The 25,507-nt window shown below is 45.8% G+C and overlaps 1 protein-coding gene across 1 annotated transcript; it reads right to left on the bottom strand.

The window, feature by feature from the left end:
• Window positions 1–6,059: 6,059 nt before the first annotated feature.
• Window positions 6,060–7,076, bottom strand: LOC112894217 (aquaporin TIP4-4). Its single transcript, XM_025961852.1, has 2 exons — window positions 6,888–7,076; window positions 6,060–6,794 (listed from the first exon to the last, which is right to left on the bottom strand). Exons 1-2 carry the CDS (start codon window positions 7,012–7,014, stop codon window positions 6,166–6,168), a joined length of 756 nt encoding a protein of 251 aa, XP_025817637.1. The 5' UTR covers window positions 7,015–7,076; the 3' UTR covers window positions 6,060–6,165.
• Between the last annotated feature and the right edge of the window lie 18,431 nt (window positions 7,077–25,507).

Here is a 25,507-nt window from a genome sequence, read left to right as displayed (position 1 = left end):
CTCTCTTCGTATATTTTCTGAATTCGCCACTAGCCGGAATAGATTTTAATTGTAGGAGTACTTAATTTCGCAGGTAAAAATAAGAATATATTTCCATTCCACGGAGCGGAGCCTGCATTATTATTATTATTGTAAAAGATCGAGACCGACCGACTTGTGCAAGTGCAGCAGCATTAACTTACTAACTTTTGTGCGTGTAAGATCGATCGAATCATGCATGGATGCAGAAGCATCTTTATTTAGTTTTCGAGACTGTTAGGTTGTTGATCGATCTCCATGACCATGCATGTCGTCGTGTACACATGCATGCATGCGACAGTAGTGCTATACTGCACAGTGGTTTTGCCTTGCCTGCTGCTAGCTGGCTTACTATACCTACCTATAACGACTTGCCGGCCATCGATATATGCATGCAGCAGCTGATTAGCAAAATTAAAGAAGCCATGGTTGTTAATTATTGTTTCTTCAACAGAACGATCGAAAAGGAATACATAGGAAGAATAGCTAGCCATGCTTATTATTGCAGCATAAGATCGAACCACTCCTAATTACTATTGTTAGTGTGTCCCCCGAAGAAACATACTATATAGAAGGCCAAACAAATAAATAGAGTGTCAAATAAACAATCTTCCCTAATTACTATTCGTCAGGTAGAGTACGCAGTCGCCCCCACGTAGATAGCTTGAACATCAGACGACCTTCTCTAGCTGGCGTGTCGACCTCCCATAGGATCGGACCTGTCTCGCCGCCATAGAACAGGCGGCACGCCATTTCCCACGCCATGTCGGCCTCATCAGCACTTCATCAGTGCACTACTGTGCCACACTACTGCATGTAGTCACAATGTACGCATGTTAGGTGCTTTAATTTTCTCTAGAAATTTCTATAATTTTAAAAAACTCTTAGCCCATCTCATCTAGCTAGAAATCAGCATGAAGGTTCTACTTCGTAAGGCCTCCTCCAAACGTGCTGAGGCAGCCAGTTCATAAGTATGCCACATCAGCTTTTTATCCTACGGAGGAGAGAGAAAGTGCATTTGGCCTTCTAAGTGGAGTTTGGTATTGATGACATACAATTAAGGAGCTAATGAATTTATCGAGTTATGGACAATGAAATGAAACAGAGCAAGAAAAAACGCTAAATTTGCTTAAAGGATGGTGTTGGACTTAAAAGAAGATCTTTACTTATTTTATATTTTGAATTTGAGTTTAGGAAATACCGTACTATTAACAGGGATGCGAATGGATAGCATAAAGGTGTCAAAGTGCTTGTTTTGAGATGCTAAACATCAAGGAGAGATACAAAATCACACACTTGTGCATCTAGTTTTCTGATTGTTTTAATATGTGTCGGAAGTTCCGACCCTAAGTCGGATGTTCCGACACTTGTCGGAAGAAGCTGGATTCTTCCGACAAGGGGTTCTTGGCCAGCTATTTTTTAAATTATCGGAAGTTCCGACACTGTATCAGAAGTCGGTTTTGGAGGCTTGGGTATTTATACCCTCTCAGCCCCTCCTTCATGTGCTGCTGATCTACAGCCCCTCCTTCATGTGCTGCTGATCTAACTCGAGACAAACATCTCCAGGAGCATTTACTACTCCTCTCCAATCCCTCCTTGAGCTAATCCTTTAGTTGATTTGAGCCAGGGCTTGGGTGAGAACAAGATTGAGGTGTGAGACTCAACCTTTTAAGTGAAAAGGCAGCCAAGTTCATCTCAAGAGCACTTGAAGCATTTTTTATCTTTCGATTTGCGTTTGTTACTCTTGAAGCTTGCTTCTAGACGGTTTGGTATCGCCCGTGGAGTGTCCTCTCGTGTGTGCGCGTCCCGGAAAGTTTATATTACCCTATCCTCTGTGGATTTTATAGTAAGTGACTCAATCCCCCTTTGTGGTTAATTGAGTGATGTAAAGGGGTAGTGGAAGACCCGACTCTTTGTGAACTTCTTAAACTTCTTAACGGAGATGTAGCTTTCTTAGTGGAAGTGAACTTCGAGAACAAATCTCTTATGTCTTGTGCTTATTGCATTTATTTAGTTCTTATTGACCTAGAGTTTATTTTGTACCGATCCACGTACTCGAGTTGTGCTTGCAAAGATCGTCTGCATAAGTCTCCTAGTAGCATTGTGCAACTTTTAATTCAGTCAGGTTTTGCAGTTTCAAGTTTAATTTTAAATTTTGTATAAGAACTTTAGTTTTCTCGGAAGTTCCGATCCAGTGTTGGAAGTTCCGACACATTTAATTGATGCGAATTTTTTCAGATTTTTCAGATACGCCTATTCAACTCTCCCTCTAGGCATCACCAAGATCCTTTCAGAGAGAGAAATAAGAGCTATCTCTTATTCAGTCTCATGCGTGCATCCCTAAATCTTTGAGATTGATATGTGAGCCCATCTAGATGTATGTATGAGCTAGCATCTGACTCTAACTGTTGAAATATATATCTCTTACACACTACTCCTTCCATTCTCTCCTGATAGTCATATCTCATCTTAACACAATGACCAAGAAAAATAACCTTACTTATCATATAATAAATGCAACATAGACTTTTTAGTTGGTCCTCCAATATTTTAACTTGGAACTCCTCTTTACTGGCGCTATTTATTGCCATAGCCCATGCCAATAGCAAATGGGACTATCATTTGTGAACATTTAAGATGTATAAGTTAGCAGCTGACTCTTACCTTTGGAGGAGGCCTAATAGCAGGATAAGATGCAAGAAAGCTACCAACAAGTTGACAATGCAGCAGACTAACGGGGCTGCTTGGCATGTCGAGCTAGGATTGTAGCATGTCCAGGTCGACCATTCCTAACCCCATATTCTTAATCGATCCATCCCATGAAAATACTTAATTAGCACGCTAAATCAGATAATGTTTCTTTAGTCTTGGGTAATGCCTCTTTTTAAGAGAGACGATAATAATATATTGTGCATGTCCTTTGTTGAAAAAAGCATTCTGCGCATATTTTTGGTAGAAACTACGCGGGATTGGTGCACAAAAACCATGTATGAAGTTATTTTCCTTGCTTTTCCTCACCTTCACGATGCTTTTCCTCCATGGTTTATGTATTTCTTTTCTCTTTTATTTTGGTTCTGGACTTCATCTAACTAAATGTTTAGGCGAGTTCTTTGGATTAGTTTTTCATTTGACATATGCAGGTAATTTAAAAGCAGATGTTAGTGGAACTTTAGGTTAGTTTTTTTATAATGAGATACGATTAATCTGGGTCATTAAGAGGAACGTATTGTGGATACTTTGGGTGATCTTCTTTCATACGATATATAGAGGTGACTGAAATGCAAAAAGTCAATAGTATGGTGTGTTACCTTTTCATGAGACTTCCTTTCCTTTTCTTCTAGCACATCCCATCCGAAAATAAAAGTAAGGATAAAATAATGTCCAATTAGTAATAACAAGATAATTTGTAGCAAAGCTACTGACAAAGATGCATATTAAAAAAGGCTTGGCGTTGTCGAGCTAGTAGGATTGCATTAGCTCGGTAGACATGACGCAGAGCTAATGCACGAGAACGGGCTTTGATTGGTAGACATTATACATCAGGATTAATTATTTAATTTGTATCCAATGAGTTGACCGTCAATTCACACGCGCGAGCGCATATATATATATATATACACACACACATATACATATACATATATATATGGGGAAAATATATTCTACACGCACTTGCAACTACTCACTCACACGTATGTATCTCATGACGTAAGACGTATCTGACCCAACAAAGAGCATGTACGTGAAATATGTGATCATATTAGAATATTTATGATGGTATATATCTTGGGTATACGATCATACATACATTATGCAGACATACTCTAGTACTGAGATATAATTATAATATATTTAGAAAAAATGGATGCTTTTGAATTTATATATATATATATATCTTTTTGAAGTATCTTAAAACTAGTGTATGAACATATTCAAAATGATAAATGAGTATGCGGATATACGTATAGATGGTGATAGTAGCTACATGTAAGTGTAGATAAAACTCGCGAGTGTATATATATATCGTTTGGTTAATGATGAATAGAATGAAGAAAATTTAAACAATCTCGTTCTCGTGCCCATTGTTATAAAAAAGCACACAACTACTACCCCAGTCACCATGTTCCAAACCACAGTCAACAAAGATGTCTTTTTTAGGGTGTCGGTGCACATTGCACGTGTCCGCTAGAGATAGCAATATTCTAGAACAAAATAAAATGTTCCAAAATAAGTAAAAATATTTTAGAACAATTTATTTTGTCTGAATTTTTGCTTTTTGTTTTATTTTAAAATATTATTTTCTCTAACGGATATATTTGCTTTTTGCTATGAATAGAGACTTGTCAAGGAAGCCCACGTGATGGGTAGTTACATGCATGGACTTCAATTTGGACATATTCAGAACAAGCGCCACCGCCGTGAGGCCCAAGACCGAGCTGTAGGCCGCGCGCGCCTACGGCCCATCTTGCTTGCATATGATTTTTGTCGAACAATTTCTTTGATCAATCTAGGTAGTCGTACCAGTCGCAGAGTAAGAAATCAATGCAATGCAAAAAGATTACAAATTAAATAATACTCTTTCTGTTTCTAAAATATAGGTTATTTTAGTTTTTCTAAATTCATAATAAAAACTATGTATCTAGATATAATATTTATCAAGATACATAGCAAAAGTTATGAATCTAAAAATTCAAAACGATCTGTATTTTAAAACGGAGCGAGTGTATATACAAGCGAAAGAAATAATGATACGACGGAGGAAAAATCAATCAGCATGCCCAATGGTGGACCTTTCATTATCACAAGTGTCAGTTAGTTACACGATAGCTAGGTAGCTACCCCAATGGGCATTGGGGTTTGCAAGAGGCGCAGTGGGCTCTGCATTCTTCTAGCTCAGCATAGCAGTTCTCTCGGCGGATGTCGGCCGGGCAACAGTAGCAAAAATCGTAACGAGGATTGAAGTAATTGCAGCGCACCTGGGTGCAAAAACTCGAGCTGATCTTTCTGCCTGCATCGTCGTCTAATGATGTAGTAGAGTTGCTGATAGCCGCAGCAACAGAGCTCTGATCAGCATCCGCTATTATTTGAAGGCGGCCTGCGATATATATTACTTATCTTTATCAATAATACATTAAATTTAAATAAGTATAAAAACCCACTTTACTATACAGACATATATCTATTTAATTTTTCCATGGACATACACTAGTACACAAATAGCGTGTAGTCCCGGTTATAAAGGGCTTTTAGTCCCGGATTTCCAATCGGGACTACGGATCCGCGGGACTAAAGCTGCGGATCTTTGGTCCCGGGTCCAGAAATCGGAACTAAAGGATCTGCAAGAGAAAAAAATAATGGGCGCAAAAACACCTCCAATTTTGCGGTCGTATAGTTTCCTCACCAACCCACCTTGTTAAAAACCAATAAGAGTTTTCTGTACTAGTGATACGTATCAAAGTGAATTATCAATGGTACTACAATAAGCTCCTTCTTAAATTAAAATTTAAAGAACAACACGAGCCATGCATAGACACCTCATCAACCTGGCTCAAAAGAATCCTCTTACCTGGGAGATAGCCCTAGCCTTGTTAGGGCTACGTACTTTGCATTGATCATAAGAACGAAGAAACAAACAATAATAATATCGTCGTATATATACTTACACTGTGCAGGAAATGCTACGAACCCCAAAAGCATAGTAGACAAGAGTAGGGAGATGGAGATGTTGTTGTTCCTCATATCGGATATTGGCGGGGCTGATCGATGAACTCGAAGCCTTCTCCAACCACCATATATATGCTCAAATAATTAAAATCTCTTTGAATGCTTGACAATTTCAGTTGCTCTCAGCGTGGAGTATGAATGAATTGTTATTTCACCTGGTCCCTTTTTGTCGCATGCCACCAACTTTTTAGAATGACTCAAATCAATTAATTGAGAATTACTCGTTTAAACAAATTAAGTTGCACATTTTCTTGAATTATCTAATTATTTTTCGTTTTTGAAAAAAACATTTAAAGTGATTAGATCATAACACAGTGTAAAATATAATTACCCCCTCCTTTGAGAAATTCTTTTTACATATCCAGCTTGAATTACACAGACAGAAATACAGAATGCCTGATCTGAATCTGATGCAGATGCTAGCTACAAGTCGTCGTTGTCATCACTTGGAAGCGGCTCGTGGCCTCCCTGGGCCATGAACAGGCCGTCGTAGACCAGCCCGGCGAGCGGCCCGCCAATCAGCGGCCCGACCCAGTAGACCCAGTGGTCGGCCCAGACCCCGGCCGCGAGCGCCGGCCCGAAGGAGCGCGCGGGGTTCATGGACGCGCCGGAGAAGGGCCCGCCGGCAAGCACGTTGGCGCCGACCACCAGTCCCACCAGCAGCGGGCCCATCCCTCCCACGGCGCGGCGAGGGTCGACGACGGTGGCGTACACGGCAAAGAGCAGCGAGAAGGTGAGCACCACCTCCATGAGCACGCCCTGGAGCGCGCCGACGCCCGCCGCCAGCGCGTGCACGGGCGTGGGCGCGCCGCCGGTGAGGAAGGCGAGGAGGAGGCAGGCGAGGGCCGAGCCGAGGAGCTGGGCGGCGGTGTAGAGCGCGGAGCGGAAGAGCGTGATGCGGCCCGTGACGGCGAGGCCCAGCGTGACGGCCGGGTTGATGTGGCCGCCGGAGACGTGGAGCCCCGCGGACACCATGACGGCCACCACCAGCGTGTGCGCCAGCGCCACCGCCGTCAGGCCCACGACGGAGTCAGCGCCGCCGGCCAGCTTCCCTGCATGCACACGCATGGGTTCAGTAGTCCATGGCGATCGATCGAGCTGATGATCTGTATAGAATACAAAAGCAAATAATATAATATTGTCACCGGTCGCCATGGCTGATCCGACGCCGGCGAAGACGAAGAGGAAGGTGAGGATGATCTCGGCGAGCACCGCGCGGACGCAGCCGGCGTCAGCGGCCTCGCGGTGGTGGCCGAGAGCCAACTTTGCCATGGCTGGTTGGTACGGTGGCGGTGGGTGTGGGTGTGTGCGTGAGCTGGCGTGTCGTCTGAACTGAAGCGTGGCAGAGTTGGATGCTCAAGTCAAGTGTAGCCGCCGATATATAGATAGGTGGGAGACAGGTAGATAGATAGAGAAGAGTACGTACGTAAATCAGCAGGCAACCGTAATAATAGCAGGCCAGGCCGTTGTGCTGATTTATACTACCTGCTTGTCCGGCAGTCTGTTTCTATTTAACTGTCGTATTAAATTTGTCATAAGTCAAATTTGATCAACTTTAACCAAATTTATAGAAAAAACTAATAAAATTTACAATACTAAATTTATTTTATTGAATCCACCATGAAATATATGTTGACGTTGCCGAGCCGCGCTAGTGCGCTACTCTTCCTTTACGAGCGAGACTCTATCCAGATGTAAGAACTTCGCGAGTGAACTGAGAGAGCCATGAGACGCCTATCGGCAAGGCTTGGAAAAGCCTTAAGTTTAGGCTCCCTTCCTTCACTGAACTGATTCACCCAAGTTCAAACCTGCTGAGCCAGCTATTTTTTCCTTTACGAAATCTGGTTTCTTCGGAATGATTGGAGAAAGCTCCGCAATGTTAGGTAATATGTTGGGTAGTATAGTTGTTGTTGTATTTTTCTATAGATTTGGTCAAAATTAGCCAGATTTAATTTAGGATAAACTTAATACGATATGTAAATAAAAACGAGAGAGTACATGGCTGAAAACTTTGAAACTAATAATAATGTACGATCATCAATTAATAATCCCTCGTCTCCTCGTAACTTTGATTCTGTACATGTTTCGATTGATTGACAGTGTATGTGTTGACTATCTACATACAGCCCCTGAATGAATGAAGGGTGGACTAAATAAAGTTGCAGAAAGCAACAATACAATGCAAGCAGCGGTTCTATCATGCATATCGGCAGATAGAGCAGAGCACTAGTAATAACCTCTCTTCTCCGCCTTCAGCGGCCGCATGATTGGCACTCAAGAAAATTCCCCATCGCCGTCCGCTAGCTTAGCTATGCCAAGTCTGCTTTCCACTCTACTGGTGGTGGTCTGCTCGCTGAAACGACAACACCAGTGTTGGACAACACCCACGGGAACCAACCCAACCCAACCCAACAATGCTTGCTTGCTCCTGACAGTGCCACAGATTGAGAGATCAAACCAATCTCCTCCATCCATCACTTTTCCAGGGTTTCTTTCTTTCTTTCTTTCAGTGGCATGCATTCCGCTGTCTTCATCATATACTATGTTACTCATTCGACAAATCTGGACCACCGTTAATCTCAAACAGATATTGCAGTGAAGGCACCGAGCAGCAGAAAGGCTCTCACGCCTGTCCGTAGCATCTGGACTGAGAATTTTAAACAAATAATAAAGAGAAAATTCCTTATATAACACCACAAAAGTTGCTTATTCCTTTTTCGGCCCTCAAATTTTTTTCTTCCCTATTTGACCCTAAATTCAAATTTGATTCCCTATCTGGCGTGTGTTTTTTAGCTAACGGTATTAAATCGGGCGTGAAAAGATGTAACACCCTAAATTTCAAACCAGCAGTTTAAAATAAACTTGGTTAGATGTTATTTAGAATTCACAATATTTAATTCAAATTCTTTTGAATTTAGAATGGTTATCGTGAATTAAAAGTATTTTTATTTGTCTATAAAAATAAATATAAGGAGATATAGGGTTTGTGCATTTCATGCCTTATTGCATTGTTTTAGTGTTTGCTTTTCATTTGAATTTAAACTTCAAACTCAAATTCATTTGCATTTGGATAGCATTTAAATTCTCTCTCTTTCTCCTCCTTGGGCCCAGCCCACCTGGCCCACTCCCTTCCCCTTCTCTTTCTCCTCTTTTTCCCCTTCGCAGCCCGGTCCACGGCCTTCTCTCTCTCCCTCTCCCCTCCTCTCCTTTCCTCCCCGCACGCGGCCCACCAGCTGGCCCGGCCGTTTCCCCCCTCGGCCCACCAGCCGCGCGCGCCCCTCCCTTCTTTCTCTCCCTCTCGTGCTGACAGGCGGGGCCCGCCTGTCAGGCCTTTCGTCCCCCCGCACCGCACCGGACTCGAACTTGAGTCCGGCTCGCCCCCCGCGCCGTCCCTGCCGCCTCCGACTCGGGCCCGCATGCCCAGGCGCCTCCACGGCCCCCCTATAAGAGCCGCCCGTACTCTAGGGGTTTTTCCCCCAAGCCGCAGCCGCCTCGCGCCCCCTAAACCCTAGCCTCCGAGCGCCGCTCCGCCGCCGCCATTGCCGAGCTCGGGCGCTCGCCGTGCCGCCGTTCCGCCGCTCCTCGCTGTCGCACAAGCCCTCCCGGAGTACCGCGTGGTGGTGAGGACGCTCGGCCGCCCTCCTTTTCCCTCTCCCCCGCTTCTCCCATGCCGCTCAACGCGCACCGAAGATCCCCGCCGCCTCTCGCCGGCGGCCGCCGCCTGCGACCACCGCCCCTCCCCCTTAACCCCCTAGTTGGGATCCCCTCCACGCGCGCTATCTCCCAGTCTAGATCCGAGCCAAAACCGTGGCTGGGAACGTGTTATTGCGTTTCTCCGGGGAAGCGCCGCCGCGCGCCGCCGTCCATGCCACCGCCAGCGTTGTCCCGCCGCCGCCCGAGCCGTCCTCCGCGCCCCCACCGTCGGATCAAGATCCGACGGCCCAGTTTCAATCCAGCCCGAGTCCACAGATCTAGATACCGGTCAACCGTGTGATTTTTGCGGTTTAGCCCTTAAGTTTCCCCGGAATCAACCCGCGGTCCACCTCAGTTCAAAAGTAATCGCGTTTAGGTCCTTTTTCTTCTGTTAAAGCCCCTGTAGTTTTCCAAAATAGAACCCACCGTCCAGGCCTTTCTGTTTGGCAGTCTAACCCCTTTGTCTAGGGTTTATTTACAATCTAGCCCTCGGTTTCTTCTATCAGAGCCCTTTTAGATTTAAAACCATCACAAATAAGCCCCTGGAATCCTGTTTTAGCCCTAATTCCTCCGTTTTAACTCCGTTTTCATTGATTCTTGCGCTCACGCGACCCTTACGGCATGAGTAGTGGCTTTATTACATTATTTTGTTCTATTTATATTGATTGGTGTACTGTTTTTTATTATTTGCACTTGTTTGCTTGTGTGTGCTTGTGTACGATGATAGATGATACGTAATTCGAGGGTTCGCAAGAGCCGAGCTTTGAAGAATTTCCTGAGCAGTAGCAGTTTGCTAACGAAGGCAAGTGGTCCTTGAACATGTTTCAGTCCTATTAATATTACAATTACTGAAAGATATCTAGGCCCCTTAGTGGGTTTTGGTGATAGATGACAAAGCACATGTATATTTAATCGTGTTAGTAAGCATGTGTGCAGGTGCTAAGGGTGACTAAGAAAAGTATATAACGAAGCATGAACCCTCAAAAAGGATATGAAAAGCGGTGTTTTCAAGTGTACTAAAAGATTAGATTTTATTTTTAAAATTGAGTATAGTAACGCCGTACTATCAAGAGGGACTTTGATCCATAAGTGTTGACGTGGTAGTTGTGCTCAAGAGAACCTACAAAAACCATAAGAAACAATCCTACCATTAAAAAGGGACTTCCTGTAAAATTTCTGTCTAACCCAGAGTGTCCGGGTTCCAGTCCAGAATATCCGGACAGAGAGTCCGAAGTATCCGGATGTATACCCGGAGTCTCTGAGTTACCGTTACCTGTCTGCAAAACTCTCTGGTCCGGAGTCTCCGGACCCTAGTGTCCGGAGTATCCGGACATATACCCGGAGTATCCGGGTACCCTTTGCCAATGGCTAGTTTTTCTATGAGAGAGGTATAAATACCCCATGCCCCCCTCTCTCATTCTCTCTCTTGCTCATTTCGACCAGAACTGCTAACAAGCAAAAGAGAGCCCTCTCACTTCCCATTTACTTCATTCTTGAGTGATTTTCTTAGGGGATTCAAGTGAGATTGTTGCAAGAGCTAAGATTTGTGCAAGTAAGCCTCGATTCCATCTCTTGAGCACATCATCCAAGTCTAGCCGGTGGATTCTAGTTTGTTACTTTTGGAGCTTCAAGCTCTTAGACGGCTAGGCATCGCTTGTGAATGCTAAATTGAGTTGTGTGCATCACAGCAAGTTTGTAATCATCATTCCTCTCCGAGGAACTCATAGCAAGTGATCTTGGATTTGAGCATTGGTCTCACCCTTGGAAGAGGAGTATAGGGGTTCTTGAGCACCGTCTCTTGAATCCTTCCTCAACGGAGACGTAGCTCCTTTGGGAGTGAACTTCGGGAAATAAATTCTGTCTCACTCTTGCAATTCTAGCTTATCTTAGTGGCTATTTGCTTGTGAGACTAACTTTCTAGGGTTTGAGGATGATCTACTATTACACAAGTCTCTGGAGTAAGACAACTGGTGAGAAACACTTCAAAGGTACCACTAGTCCCTCTAAATTTACCGGATCTAATTTACAGCATCATTATCTTTATTTTTGTGTAGCTTGTTTCATACCCGGATAGTCCGGACATTATCTCCGGAAATTCCGGACTAGATATCCGGAGTATCCGGACATATATCCGGAGTATCCACACATCTGTGTTACTAACCGTGTTCAAAGTGTTTTAAGTTTCGGATTAGCCTATTCACCCCCCTCTAGGCATCTTGAGGTCCTTTCAATTTGTATCAGAGCAAGGTTCTCCATCTTTGAAGCTTAACCACTTGAAGAATCAAGATGTCAAGTGACACTTCATCCAAGGCTCCAGTCGATCCAATCGTTGACGTTGAGAAGGAGAAGTCGTTTGAAAAACCTGAGGACAAGAAAAAGAATAGGCAATAAGAAGAAGAAGAAGATTTGGAAACAACCGATGACGAGATGTCATTCCAAGAATGGAAGGTATGGAGGAAGAAGAAGAAATTGCAAAGAAAGAAAAAAAAATCTAGTACCAAAATTATAATCAAGTCAAGTGATGACTCGGACACCGATTACAAGAGAAGATTCTCAAGCTCTTCAAAAGTGAAGAAAAGAGCCAACTATCACCGAGTGGGTCATGACTATACCTTTCAAATCCTAAGTGAACACAATGCCTCAATACATATTGGAAAGCCACCTCACTTTGATGGCACAGGTTATAATCAATGAAAGACAAAAGTGTTTGGATACTTGAGTGCCATTCATAAGGATCTTTGGAAGATTGTGGAAGTTGGTTGTGACATTCCGGATGATGATGAAACTCCTACACCGCTTCAAGCTTATATTCTACAACGCAACTACCAAGCCTTGAACATCCTTCACTCCTCCATAAGTGCCGAAGAGTTTGACAAGATTGAAGATGCTCTCACCGCCAAGGATGCTTGGGATACACTCCAAGTGAATCATTAAGGTTCAAGGAAAGTTCGCGAGTCAAGAATCAAAACATTAGAAGATGAACTAAGCCTTTTCTCCATGAAGAAAGATGAAACCGTCAAAGAAATGTACAATCGAATGAAGAAGATCACAAAACAAATCAAGTCACTTGGTGGAGATAAATGGGGTGACCGTGAGATAGTGGAAAAGCTCCTAACCGTCTACATGGCTAGAGATATCACATTACCTAGCTTGATAAGAGCTGAAAGAGGTTTCAAACACTTCCCCACCGAGAATGTTCTTGGGAGAATTGAAGCTCATCATGATCAATTAAAGAGGGTCAAGATAAATCAAGATTTGGCCGACCTACAAGAGCAAGCTGCAAAGAACAATGGGTTGGCTCTTCAAGCTAAGTTGAAGGGCAAGGAAAGGGCTACTCAATCCTCAAAAGATGATGACTCTAGTGATAATGAAGATAATGAGCTTGATGATGAGCAAATGGCCTTTTTCATCAAGAACTTTAAAAGAGTTCTAAGGAAGAGCAACTTCCGAAACTTTGGCAAGAACAAGCATGAATCAAGAAAAAGATCAAGCAAGCCGTGTTTTGGTTGCAAGAAAATTGGGCATTTCATTGCGGATTGTTCAAAAGAAAAGAAGAAGAACAAGGACACCAAGGAGAGCTCATCCAAGAGGGACAAGCCGAGATACAAAACACGTGCCGGTGAAGCTCATTTTGGTCAAGAATGGGATTCAAATGAAGAGAGCAACTCCGATAATGAAAATATTGCAACTATGACATTCAAGACCTCTTCTTTACATCAACCAAGTTTGTTTGAAGACCTCACCGATGATGAGGATTAAGGTCCAATCATGTGCTTGATGGCAAAAAACTCAAAGGTAATATCCCCAAACTCATCGGATGATGAAGTAGATGAGGAAGATGAAATTGCTAATCTCATTAAACAATATGGCAAGAGTGCGGCAACTAGAATAATGAAACTAATAATGAAACTAGATGACCTAGATGAGACTCTTGAATCACAAGAAGAATTGTTTAGACTTGAGAGAGAAAAATCCGAAACTCTTGAAAAGCACCTTACCAATGAAAGGAAGGAAAATAAGAGACTTGAGGAATCTCTAAAAGGTAAGGATAGCATACTTCTTGAGGTAGAAGAGTCACTTACTAGTGAAAAGAGGAAAATGAATGACTTAACTAAAGAACTCTCCTTAGTTGAAGACACTCATGCTAACTCGAAGAGAGACAATGAGAAACTTCAAGAAAGCTTAACAAGCTTGCAAGCCGTTCACACTTCACTTGAAGTTAAGGTTAATACTCTCTTGGAAAGCTCCTCTAACACTTGTAAGTCATCAAGTCATCTAGTCCTTCAACTAGTAACAGTTGTGCACGATGCTCTAATATTAATATTCAAACTTGTGCTACTAACCATGCCGAAATGCAAGCCATAAAGAAAGAGATTAGTAGACTCACTCAATTAGTGCAAGAAGAAGCACCATCTCACAAGCAAGTACTTAAGATAAATCCCTCACCAAGGGTAGGTGAGTTTGAGAAGCATACCAAGAGATTTGGATCGAAGTACTTAAGCAAATATGGATTTGAGAAAGGTAAGGGACTTGGAAAGAATGAAGATGGTGCATCTCAAACCATCTCTTATGTCAAGAATAACAAGAAGGCCGCCTTAGGGGCAAAAGGAGGTCTAGTGAACATGACTACTCCCATCCATAAGGGAATTGGTGAAAAACAAGGGACAAGTCATATCAAGTTTATCAAGAGAGGCACAACATGTGATGAAGGTGCTAAAATTGTTGCATCCTCATTAAAGCAAGATAAGTTTCAGGCCCCTAAGACTCAAAAATCATTATCTCAAATATCTTCTTATGCAGATTATGTTTTAACTAGGAACCATCGTGGTAAAGTGGTTGCTATATTTGTGGGTCACCGCTCATGGAACACTAAGGTGAAAAGCCATGTGTGGGTTTCCAAGGTGCTTTTGACTAACTCTCAAGGACCCAAATATTGTTGGGTACCTAAAAGGAAGGAATAATCTTATTTTGTAGGAATACTTCTCCGGTGGATCAACATGGGTGATTGATAGCGGATGTACAAATCATATGACCGGAGAAGGAAGTATGTTTGAAACCTTGAAGGAATTCGATGGTGATCATTACATTACTTTTGCCGAAAATCAAAAGGGAAAAGTGCTTGGCACCAGTAACATTGATCTAAACTCAAAATTTTCTCTTTCAAGGGTTCTCTTAGTTGAATCACTTGGGTATAACTTGTTGTCCATATCACAACTTTGTGTGTCGGATTTTAATTGTTTATTTACTAACGAAGGTGTGACCTGTCAGACCCGGGGCCACGGGACTAGGTACATAACGTAGTTTAAAGAGGTTTAAGAGATTAAGTCCGTCTTATCTCTTATTCATCTTGTTTATCTCTTATTTATTCTGTTTAAATAGGAGATAAGGCTAACCGATACAGGGAGAATCTACTCGAGACATGTTCTGGTATGATTCCTTAGCTGGTGTTGGTTAGTATCTTTGTAACCCTGGCCTCTCGGATATATAAGGGAGGGCAGGGATCCCTTTCAAAACACGATCTCTAGATCATTCTATACCAAAAGAATACAAACCACCATACAGGACGTAGGGTATTACGCACCTTGCGGCCCGAACCTGTATAAATCTTGTGTTCCTTGCACCTTCGAGTTCCTGATCTCGGTGTCTCCTCACCCAAAACTTACCACCTTGGGTATATCCCTCGGTGGGCAGCCGGTTAAACACCGACAGCTGGCGCGCCAGGTAGGGGAGCGCGTCGAAGATCCACCGGCGAGCTCGATGGCATCTTTCCAATTCTCCAGGTCAGTTCCCTCTCAGGGCACGACATTCGTTTTTGGCTCGTGGGTCTACATCGCAGATGGTGCGGGCAACTTTCATCGATTCCTCGTCGATATGAAGCCAAAGACTTCCGCCGCGGATCCCCGTGGCGACCTTGACAAGTTTGTCGACGATCTCGATGACTTGTCGATTCATGGATCCGCTACGAGGACCGAGGAGTCTGCTCTCGGCTCAACTTCACCTCGTGCTGCAACATCGACGCACCACGGCCGCTGACCTCGACGACCTGGCTCGAGTTCGGCTTGTGCTGCAATGTCCGCGCGCAGCAGCGACGATTTCGTCTACTTCGAGTTCGCGAGGACGATAGGCGGCCTGCCACCGACTGTTTCGATTACTTGTCTCGACTAGAAACTAGTTGAGGGTGAGCCTCACATCAACGACTACTTCAACTACTCGTCTCAACTTGAAAACTAGTCGGAATCGACTCCGACTATTCGAGCTTCATCAACAAACCATCGCAGCTTCATCGACGAGCTCCACGGCTTCGTCGACATTCGTCCACGAATCAAGATAAGTGACTTATACCTTTTCCGACTTGTTCTTCACAAGATCGGCTACCTTTTTGGGTACGCCTCTCGACGGGCATGAAACCCTTGGGGGCTACGCTGTGATCGACTACTCCTAGGATGCTAGACCGACTGCCACAGCTTTGGTGCACCGAGTATTGGAGGCTTTGCCACAGACTTAATGCACCGAGTGCTGGTGGCTTTGCCACGGTCTTAGGACACTGACTATGGAGGCTACGCCACAAGGTTGTGTTCTGAGTGGTGGAGGCTTCATGGGACTACACCCTATGGAAGTATAGATCTTTGTGTGTTGCCACACGCGCTCTCACCGACTACTTATGCGTGTACATCTCTTGATGGGTACGAAACCCTCCAGAGCTACACATCGCTGACTACTTTATGCGCACCGCATCCTCTTTGTCGCATGACGACTTATTTGTCTTCTCTTAACGGTTGCTAAAGTATTCGGGTAGCACACGTCTTAATCCGTGAAACCTCGACTCTTCTGTAAGCCTATGCTCCTACACGTGCATGCGGCTAAGCTCCCTAAGCTATGGTCTACGGCCATCAGGGATCAGGTGCTTAAACGTAACAGGCTAACTGCCTAGGGAAATTACATGGCCTAGCAAGAGCAAGACGCGAAATTTTTACCCCGAATAAATTTTGGTATCTTCACATTATTATGCAGTACTACTCGGTATCTTCGCATTATGCTACATAATGTGTGCATTGTCTTTTTTCAGGTCAAGCTTCGGCAACAACCCTCCAGGCAGCGCGGCGTGCCATCGCAGTTCCGCTAGTTCCTAGGCTTAGGGCTAGGTGATGCGCACTACTCGACATGGCTCCTTTGGCTCTCCTGGCTCGTAAGCTCGGGGGCTGGATGCTGCAAAACTACTCGAAGACGACTCATATGAAGACTGAGAGTGTAGAAGAAACCTTAAGTCACCGCGCGGTTAAATAAACCAACGGGAGGCTTAATTTCACTATGCAGAAGACGAAGAGTTTTTCTTGGGATTTTAGAGTAACACCAATGCCACGATTCTTGGATCCTTTTTTCCAAATCTGAGAGATCTGGATTCAAGGCTCGGGGGCTGCGGGATACGTGGCATCGACTACTTATTTTTCAAATTTCTTTGAAGGATAAGGGGGATTATAGACTAACGGGACCCTTAGCCTGATTCTCCGATTCAACCTAAGGCTCGGGGGCTACTCCATATGGAGTGCGATTTTTAAATCGCACACCATAACAAAAATTCGGGGCATGAGCACCTCATAGCTTCGATGCAGCCAAGCAAGTACTCGAAGAAGGGCTTCAAGACGAAGCTTCAGAAGAAGTCGAAGACTGCTTCGAAAGTACTCGATAAGCCTGCAACACTCAGCTATGAAGAGCTCGGGGGCTTGTCAGACCCGGGGCCACGGGACTGGGTACATAACGTAGTTTAAAAAGGTTTAAGAGATTAAGTCCGTCTGATCTCTTATTTATCTTGTTTATCTCTTATTTATTCTGTTTAAATAGGAGATAAGGCTAACCGATACAGGGAGAATTTACTCGAGACATGTTCTGGTACGATTCCTTAGCTGGTATTGGTTAGTATCTTTGTAACCCTGGCCTCTCGGATATATAAGGGAGGGCAGGGATCCCTTTCAAAACACGATCTCTAGATCATTCTACACTAAAGGAATACAAACCACCATACAGGACGTAGGGTATTACGCACCTTGCGGCCCGAACCTATCTAAATTTTATGTTCCTTGCACCTTCAAGTTCCTGATCTTGGTGTCTCCTCCCCCAAAACTTACCACCTTGGGTATATCCCTCGGTGGGCAGCCGGTTAAACACCGACATGACCGTCATCAGGAGAAGTGATGGCTCCATTGCCTTCAAGGGTGTACTCAAGGGAAAGCTTTGTCTAGTGAATTTTTCACAAGAGAAGGCTCAACTTGATACATGCTTGGTGGTAAAGTCTAGCTTGGGTTGGTTATGGCATCGCCGACTAGCCCATGTTGGGATAAGAAACCTCAACAAATTCCTAAAAGGGGGTCACATTCTAAGAGTAACCAATATCTCTTTTGAGAAAGATCGTATTTATAGTGCTTGTCAAGCCGGAAAACAAGTTGGAGTTCCTCATCCATCAAAGAGTATTGTCACCACCGTCAAGCCATTGGAGCTACTACACATGGACTTATTCAGCCCGGTGGCTTATATGAGTATTGGTGGTGATAAATATGGCCTTGTCATTGTTGATGATTATTCTCGTTTTACTTGGGTATTATTTTTGCATGACAAAAGTGTAGTGCAAGATACACTCAAGAAATTTGCAAAGAGAGCTCAAAATGAATTCGACACCAAGATCAAGAAAGTGAGAAGTGACAATGGCACCGAATTCAAGAACACCAACATTGAAAAATTCTTTGATGAAGAGGGCATTGGTCATGAGTTCTCCGTTCCATATACTCCATAACAAAATGGAATTGTTGAAAGGAAAAATAGAACTCTCATTGAAGCCACAAGGACAATGCTTGATGAATACAAGGTCTCGGATCAATTTTGAGCGGAAGCAATCAACACGGCATGCCATGCCATTAATCATCTTTATCTACACAAGATCTTGAACAAGACAGCCTACGAGCTTCTACTTAGTAAAAAGCCTAATGTGTCTTACTTTAGAGTTTTTGGAAGTAAGTGCTTCATTCTTAACAAGAAGCCCAAGAACTCTAAATTTGCACCTAAAGTTGATGAAGGTTTTCTTCTTGGTTATGCCTCAAATGCTCATGGCTATCGTGTCTTCAACAAAACCTCCAGTTGTGTTGAAGTTGCGTGTGACGTGACATTTGATGAATCTAATGGCTCTCAAGGGAAGCAAGTTGAGGGTGTTGTAGGAATGGAGGAATCACCAAGCAAGTCGATTAAGAAGCTAGCCACTGGTGAAATAAAGCCTCAAGAACAAGCAGATCAAGATGGTGATGATGATGATGATATGTTGATGTTGAGAGGGACATCTACATCCACCTCCGCAGCGCAACCCGGAAACTCCGGTAATACGTCCGGAGACTCCGGATCCCCTATCCGGAGTATCCGGACTGTGGACCGGACTATCCGGATTACAGAAGTTGAACCCTCAACTCCACATCAAGATCAATCTCAGGCTGAAGAAGAAGTTGAGCCAATACAACATGAAGCTCAAGTTCCCCATCCAAGAATCCATCAAATTATACAAAAGGATCATCCCGTAGATAACATCCTTGGAAGCATAAGCAAAGGGGTAACTACTCTTCTCGTTTGGTAACTTTTTGTGAACATTATTCATTTGTTTCTTCCTTGGAACCACTTAAGATAGAAGAAGCTCTGGATGATCCGGATTGGGTGATGGCTATGCAAGAAGAATTGAACAACTTCACACAGAATGAAGTCTGGTCCTTAGTAGAAAGACCCAAGCAAAATGTTATTGGAACAAAGTGGGTTTTTCATGAACATGGCGTGGTGACAAGGAACAAAGCAAGGCTGGTTGCTCAAGGCTTCACACAAATCGAAGGTTTGGATTTTTGTGAGACTTATGCCCCCGTAGTTAGGCTTGAGTGAATTCGTATCTTGCTTGCCTTTGCAACTTACTATGATTTCAAGCTATACCAAATGGATGTGAAGAGTGCTTTTCTTATTGGACCAATTTCCGAAATGGTATACGTTGAGCAACCACCGGGTTTTGAAGATTCTTAGTTTTCTAATCACGTCTATAAGCTCCATAAGGCGCTCTATGGGCTTAAGCAAGCTCCTAGAGCATGGTATGAATGCCTTAAGGATTTCCTCTTAAGGAAAGGCTTTGAGATAGGCAAAGCCGATCCTACTCTTTTCACTCGCAAAGTTGACGATCATGACAAAGAGATTTGAGATGTCCATGATGGGCGAGTTAACCTTCTTCCTTGGATTTCAAATCAAGCAACTCAAGGAAGGCACTTTCATTTGTCAAACTAATTATACTAAAGATATGTTGAAGAAGTTTGACATGGAGAATGCCAAGCCTATCAAGACACCCATGCCAACTAATGGACATCTCGATCTAAATGAAGATGGCAAGGCCATAGACCAAAAGGTATATCGCTCCATGATTGGATCCCTTCTTTACCTTTGTGCATCTAGGCTCGAGATCATGCTTAGTGTGTGCATGTGTGCAAGATTTCAAGCTAATCCTAAGGAATGTCATCTTATGGCTGTTAAGATAATTCTAAGATATTTGGTTTACACTTCGTACCTTGGCTTGTGGTATCCCAAGGGCTACGCTTTCAATCTACTTGGCTACTCCGATTTGGATTATGCCGGTTGCAAAGTAGATAGGAAGAGTACATCGGGGACTTGTCAATTCCTTGGTCGGTCCCTTGTGTCTTGGAGTTCTAAGAAACAAAATTCCGTTGCCTTATCCACTGCACTGCCCGCCGCTACCTCCCCTGCCGCACCCCGCTCGCGTGCTCGCCTCTGTGGTCGCACAGCACCCCCCCACGTGCCCTCGGCGCCTGCGCCCCGCCGCCACGCCGCGTCATGACGGCCGCGAGCGGCCAAACGCCATTAATGGCCGCCCGCGACCGCCGCAGGCCGAGCCCACCGCCCCACCGCCTCGGCCACCTATAAAAGGGGCCGAGGGGCGTCCCCAGCACCTCACCACCGCCACCGCCCGCCCAGGCCCTCGCCCCCCTTGCTCCAGCGCCGCCCCGACGAGCCGCCCTGCGCCGCCACCCCTGCTCCCGTGGGCAGGCCCCCTCGTTGCGTCCCGAGCCAAGGTGAGGCCGGGGATGGAATCCCCGTGCCCCCCTCCCTCTTTTCCCCCACCCCCGGACCGCCGCCGTGCCCTGGCCGGCCGGATTGGGCCGCCGCCGGCGCCCTGTTCCCCCCCCTCCTCTGTTTCTACCGGCAAAGGGAGGAAGAAAGGGGCACTTTTGCCCTGAGGCCCCTCTCTTCCCTTCTATCCAGTAAAAGGCCCTCTGTGGCAGAACCAACCTGAATTATACCGGCTCAAATACGCGAGTCCACTCCCGAGGGCTCCAACGTGCTTCAAACGGTATAATCCCTTGGCCTGTCGGGTAACGTCCTGATAAACCACCGATACACAGGATCAAATAAGGTTACCTCACACGAAGGTGAGTCCAGAGATACAATCACCATCACATTTTACATTATAGAGAATTACATTACAAGAATTTCCAAAAGAAGTATGAAGTTTCAAATCTAGAGAAAAGATTACAAACCATTAAAGCTATGGTTTTGGCAGCGGAAAACATACGCGGCGATTACAACACGTCGTTAAGACGGATGTCATGCTAAGCCCAGGCACGACATCACTCGGTATCACCAATGTTGGTCGGGGATGGATCCCATACCATGGACCAACCGTCTGGAAGAGCACAGGGCTAAGGCAGGGAAAGAGTAGGGTCTTCAAGACTTTACCTGAAAAACATAAAACTAGCAAGGCTGAGTATACTAATACTCAGCAAGGCTTACCCGGGGTTGGGTATACTTTAGCCCGTAACTAGACTTATGAAGGCATTGCAAAGGCTCTGGGTTTATTTTCAGCTGAAAAGTAACAAAGAGTATGAACTATTTTCAAGTTTTAGCTTTCATTTTCTAGTTGAGTATTTATTCTAGATTAGCACCTACACTAAGCAAGCAAGGTAGTGATTATCATCTATCAAGATTATCCATCATTAGTTCCACTTCTTACTCAATGTGGCAGAAGGGATAAGCAATCTCAATCCTCGTGAGAGGCGGACGATTCGAATCGAATTTAACCTTGCAAGGTAAACCTAACACACACGCTTGGAATACCAACAGGGCGTTCCAAAGCAACCGTTTGCCTTTCATTCCGGGTCGTGGATCAGGTCCACCACAAGCGACTGTAGGACCGTACGCACACCCAATGTGTGCAGGACATACGTCTGTAGCGCGACTACAAAACCCGTATTCCTGTCTGCCTTGCAGAACGTACTCCCACACGTCGGTGCGTGTGAACATAACATAAAATCGAGTGGTGGGAGGTATGTCCACTTGCCGGGCCGATTGGCTACTAGGCTTACCGCTTACCATATTTCGCGGCATGTGGCTAGTACTTTCAAAAACTTAGCCACCACTACCACACATTTCGACCTTAAAGCTTTTATCAAAACAGACAGGGTAAACTTCCAGGTCATGATACAACACATGACCCTGTCCGTCATCCTTATAGTGATTGCAGAAATGTAAACATGCAATTCCTATATCGCGCGAGTGACAGGAAATCACTCGACTTCTACCGGTCCTATTAGCGGAGCAACTATCCGATAAGGACTCGGAAGCATTACATTGGATTCCTAGGATTCATGCATCTAGGGTTTCACTTCAATTCCTAGACTTAATGCAAGATATAATATAGATAGACATAGATTGCAGTGTAAATAAAGTAGTGGGATATGTCCGGGGCTTGCCTTTACTGGTGGGTCTGAAGTCAGTAAGTCAACATCTTCCGAACTTTGGTTCGGGGCTTCAGTTAATCCCTTGGTGACGTTCACTTGATCTTCAGAAACATCCTCTGTAGACTCCAGGGAGATTTCGCAGGTACCGTTGCCGAAAGTAATCGTATCTACATGTAATGCAACATCACATTCAAGTGTGCACACGAAACTATTTTACTTCGCAACAAAGTTGCATTTCAACACTCATTTAACACACTATTCACATAACAACTAAAAAGATTTGAAACTAAACTTAAACAGAGCTTTAGGAGGACAACTAATTAGGATCGGCTATTCGTTGAAGATTACAACAGAGCCGATTGGAAATAACAGAGGTTTAGCTGATGGAAAGGTGCATCGGATTCCTAGATGATCGATGAAAGCATTGCTTATTTTGGCAGAAGGATGATTCCTAGAACAGTTGTCTTAACTGAGATGTGCTTAAGTGTTATCTAGGTAACTAAGTGTGGTTGTATCGACTCGATTACGTCAGCACAACAATTGAGTGACGTATAGCCGAAAGGAGTGTGATTGAGGGTACATGACCGATAGATATAGATAGCCGATCTCTCAGTCGATAAATCGACTGATAGAAGTGTGTGGATAAAGATGGGAAAACTAAGGATTGATCGGCCATAACTGATATGGAGAGCAACTAAAATCGGTATGGATAGGTTGATGGCAAGAACCTTAAGATCGTGTGTGCATCTCCGATATATTGACTATGTGCAGTCGATGTGGGACAGAACAAAAGGATTGTATCGGCAGTAGCCGATACTAGAAAGGTAATAACCGTATCAACTAGCCAGCCGATGGTAGAAGTATCGACTGATAGTTGTGACACAGAAACATTCTAGACTCAAGGAAACGGATGCTTAGCGGCTAAGCTGATAGTCGACGCTGAAGCATAGCCGTAGAGATGTTTTGGCTAAACAGCAGACGCACAAGAACTAACGGGGATCCTTATATGACAAGGAACTTAAAGGAACAGTAATCAAGACGAGGACAAAGTTTTGATGGTAGGGATATGAGCACTAGGGTGATAGGATTAACTAACTGTCACACATCTCTATTTAAAACATACATCCTATGATTACTTTTCAGCTATTTCACATGCATACAACTCAAGGTATAAATAAAGCATTCATTTCTTAGTATTCAACCTAGATCACAATTCAAAGACTTTCACTCAAGATCATAACATAAAACTTGTAGGGTTTAACTTAAGGTTTCAAACAAAATTGATTTCATATTTTTATGAACTTCCTACGAAAATCTATGAAATGTAGAAGTTCATCGATTTGAAATACGGAAAGCTTTGGAAATTTTACAAAGAACACCCTAGAATTTTCTAAAACATAGCAATCAAATCCCTGGTCGGGGAAAACAGATAACAGGAAGTTAACGGCGATATTCCGGCAAAGGAATCGCCGGTATTAAGAAGATTTAGTGAAACAGGATAAACCTTGGTTGTGGAGAAGAACAGACGGAAGGTGATTTTTCATGGCGAACAGGATTGGCGCGGAGAAAAGTTCGACGGTGACGAGATCCCGTGGATGACGAAGGGGCTTGCCGAGCATGGTTGCCGTGGGTGGAAGATAGCCGAAGGAATAGTCTCCGTGGTGACTAGTGATCTTGCTCGGCGATCGATGAGGAATAGGAGCTGCTGGATGTTGTGGGCCCCTGGGACGAGATGATGGAGCCGAACGGGTTCGCTATATTGACTTTTCCGCGAACCCTAGGGTTTTCCTGCTTATGAGCTGAGTCTTCTTTTGCTTACGCACGCGTGCCACTGAAACACGGCCGGCACACCCGCGTAGCTTCACGCCTAACTGCCGCCTTCGCTTCACAACTCCTCCTTCCGACTCGCCTTGCCGTAATCGTCACCTTCGATTTGCCTCCTCTCCTTCCAGCTTGCTGCCCCTCGTGCATCTCACGCGGAAACCCTCCACCGTAACTCCTCCTGCGCGTGCCGTTGCTCGGCACGTCGTACTTCAACATCACCTGCTCATGCCCATAGGCCTGCTCTGCTCCGGCCGCTCAACAGCTGCCCACACCACCAACGCCCGCACGCCACCGCGCGCACGCTCGCGCCACTCGCTCGGTGCCGCTCACATTCCTGCCGCTCCAGCACCTGCACCGGCTCTCCAGCACACGAGCTCCTGCATCGCCTAAACCATATCGCTCTCGCTCTCGTGCTCGCTTGACGCCAGTGCTCGCCTGCGTCGCGCCGCATCGGCTCACTCCTGAGCCGTTCGCGCGTTCTGCTCCGACATCGTTCTGCCTCGGGCTCGCCCGCACCTGAGCCCGTGCCACTCCTGAGCCGACGCGCTGCTTCCAATGTGCTACGTTCTAGCTCCCGCTCCTGCGCTCGGCTCACGCGCCACAACCGTCACTCGGGCTACCGTGCTCGCCCGATCCTGAGCGCCTGCACCGCCATCGCCTTAGCTCCTGCACATCATAGCTCTTCCTGCGCGCGCGCCTGCACCAGCTCGCCTGGGGTCGCCAGTCACTTGCCCAGCTCGACGCCTGACCTGCACTGCCACACCTGCATTCACCTCCACGCTGCGCGCTTCTTCCCCCGCTTGCGCCACCTCCTAGGCCGCGCTCGCGCCCCGCTCGGGCCGAGCCGCTCGGCGCCCGCTGCCAGCTTCTGCGCGCGCTCGCCCCAATGCCCGCGCGCGCCTGGGCCGCCACCAGCCCGCGCCGCTCGCCTTGCCGGCCGCACGCCGCCCAGCCCCGCGCACTGCTGCCGCCCATGCCCAGCCGCACGCTCAGCTCTTGCGGCCGCCGCTTGGGCCCCCGCTGGCGCCTCTGCCTGGGCCGTGCCGCCACCTCGGGCTCCCGCTCGCGCACGCTGCCGCCCCACCACCGCGCCGAGCCGGCCACCCCAGCCGCGCCGGCTCGCCCAGCGCGCCGCCAGCCGCCCGCCCGCGCTAGCGCCCGCGCCGGCCCCGAGCCGCGCCGCCCGCCTCCGCTCGGCCGCCTGCCCCCGCGCGCCGAGCCGCTCCGCGCGCTTGCGCGCACTCCGCCTGGGCCCGCCTAGCGCCTGCTGCCGCCTGGGTCGCGCGCTGCCCCAGCGCCGGCCCAGCGCCGCGCGCCTGCCGCGCGCCGAGCCGCAGCCCCGGCCGCGCCGCGCCCCGCGTGGGGCCGCCGCCTGCGCGCGCCGCCGGTTGCTGCCTGCTTGTGCTGAGGAGAAAGAGAGAGGGGAGGGAAAAACTAAATTGGATAGAGCTGCCGCCGGTGGGGAAGAAAGGGACCGGATAAGAAAGAGC

The sequence above is a fragment of the Panicum hallii genome, chromosome 5, assembly GCF_002211085.1.
Source record: "Panicum hallii strain FIL2 chromosome 5, PHallii_v3.1, whole genome shotgun sequence".
Classification (NCBI taxonomy): Eukaryota; Viridiplantae; Streptophyta; class Magnoliopsida; order Poales; family Poaceae; genus Panicum; species Panicum hallii.
The sequence above is the reverse complement of the archived record's forward strand: the minus strand, read 5'-3'. Positions and strand labels throughout refer to the sequence as shown.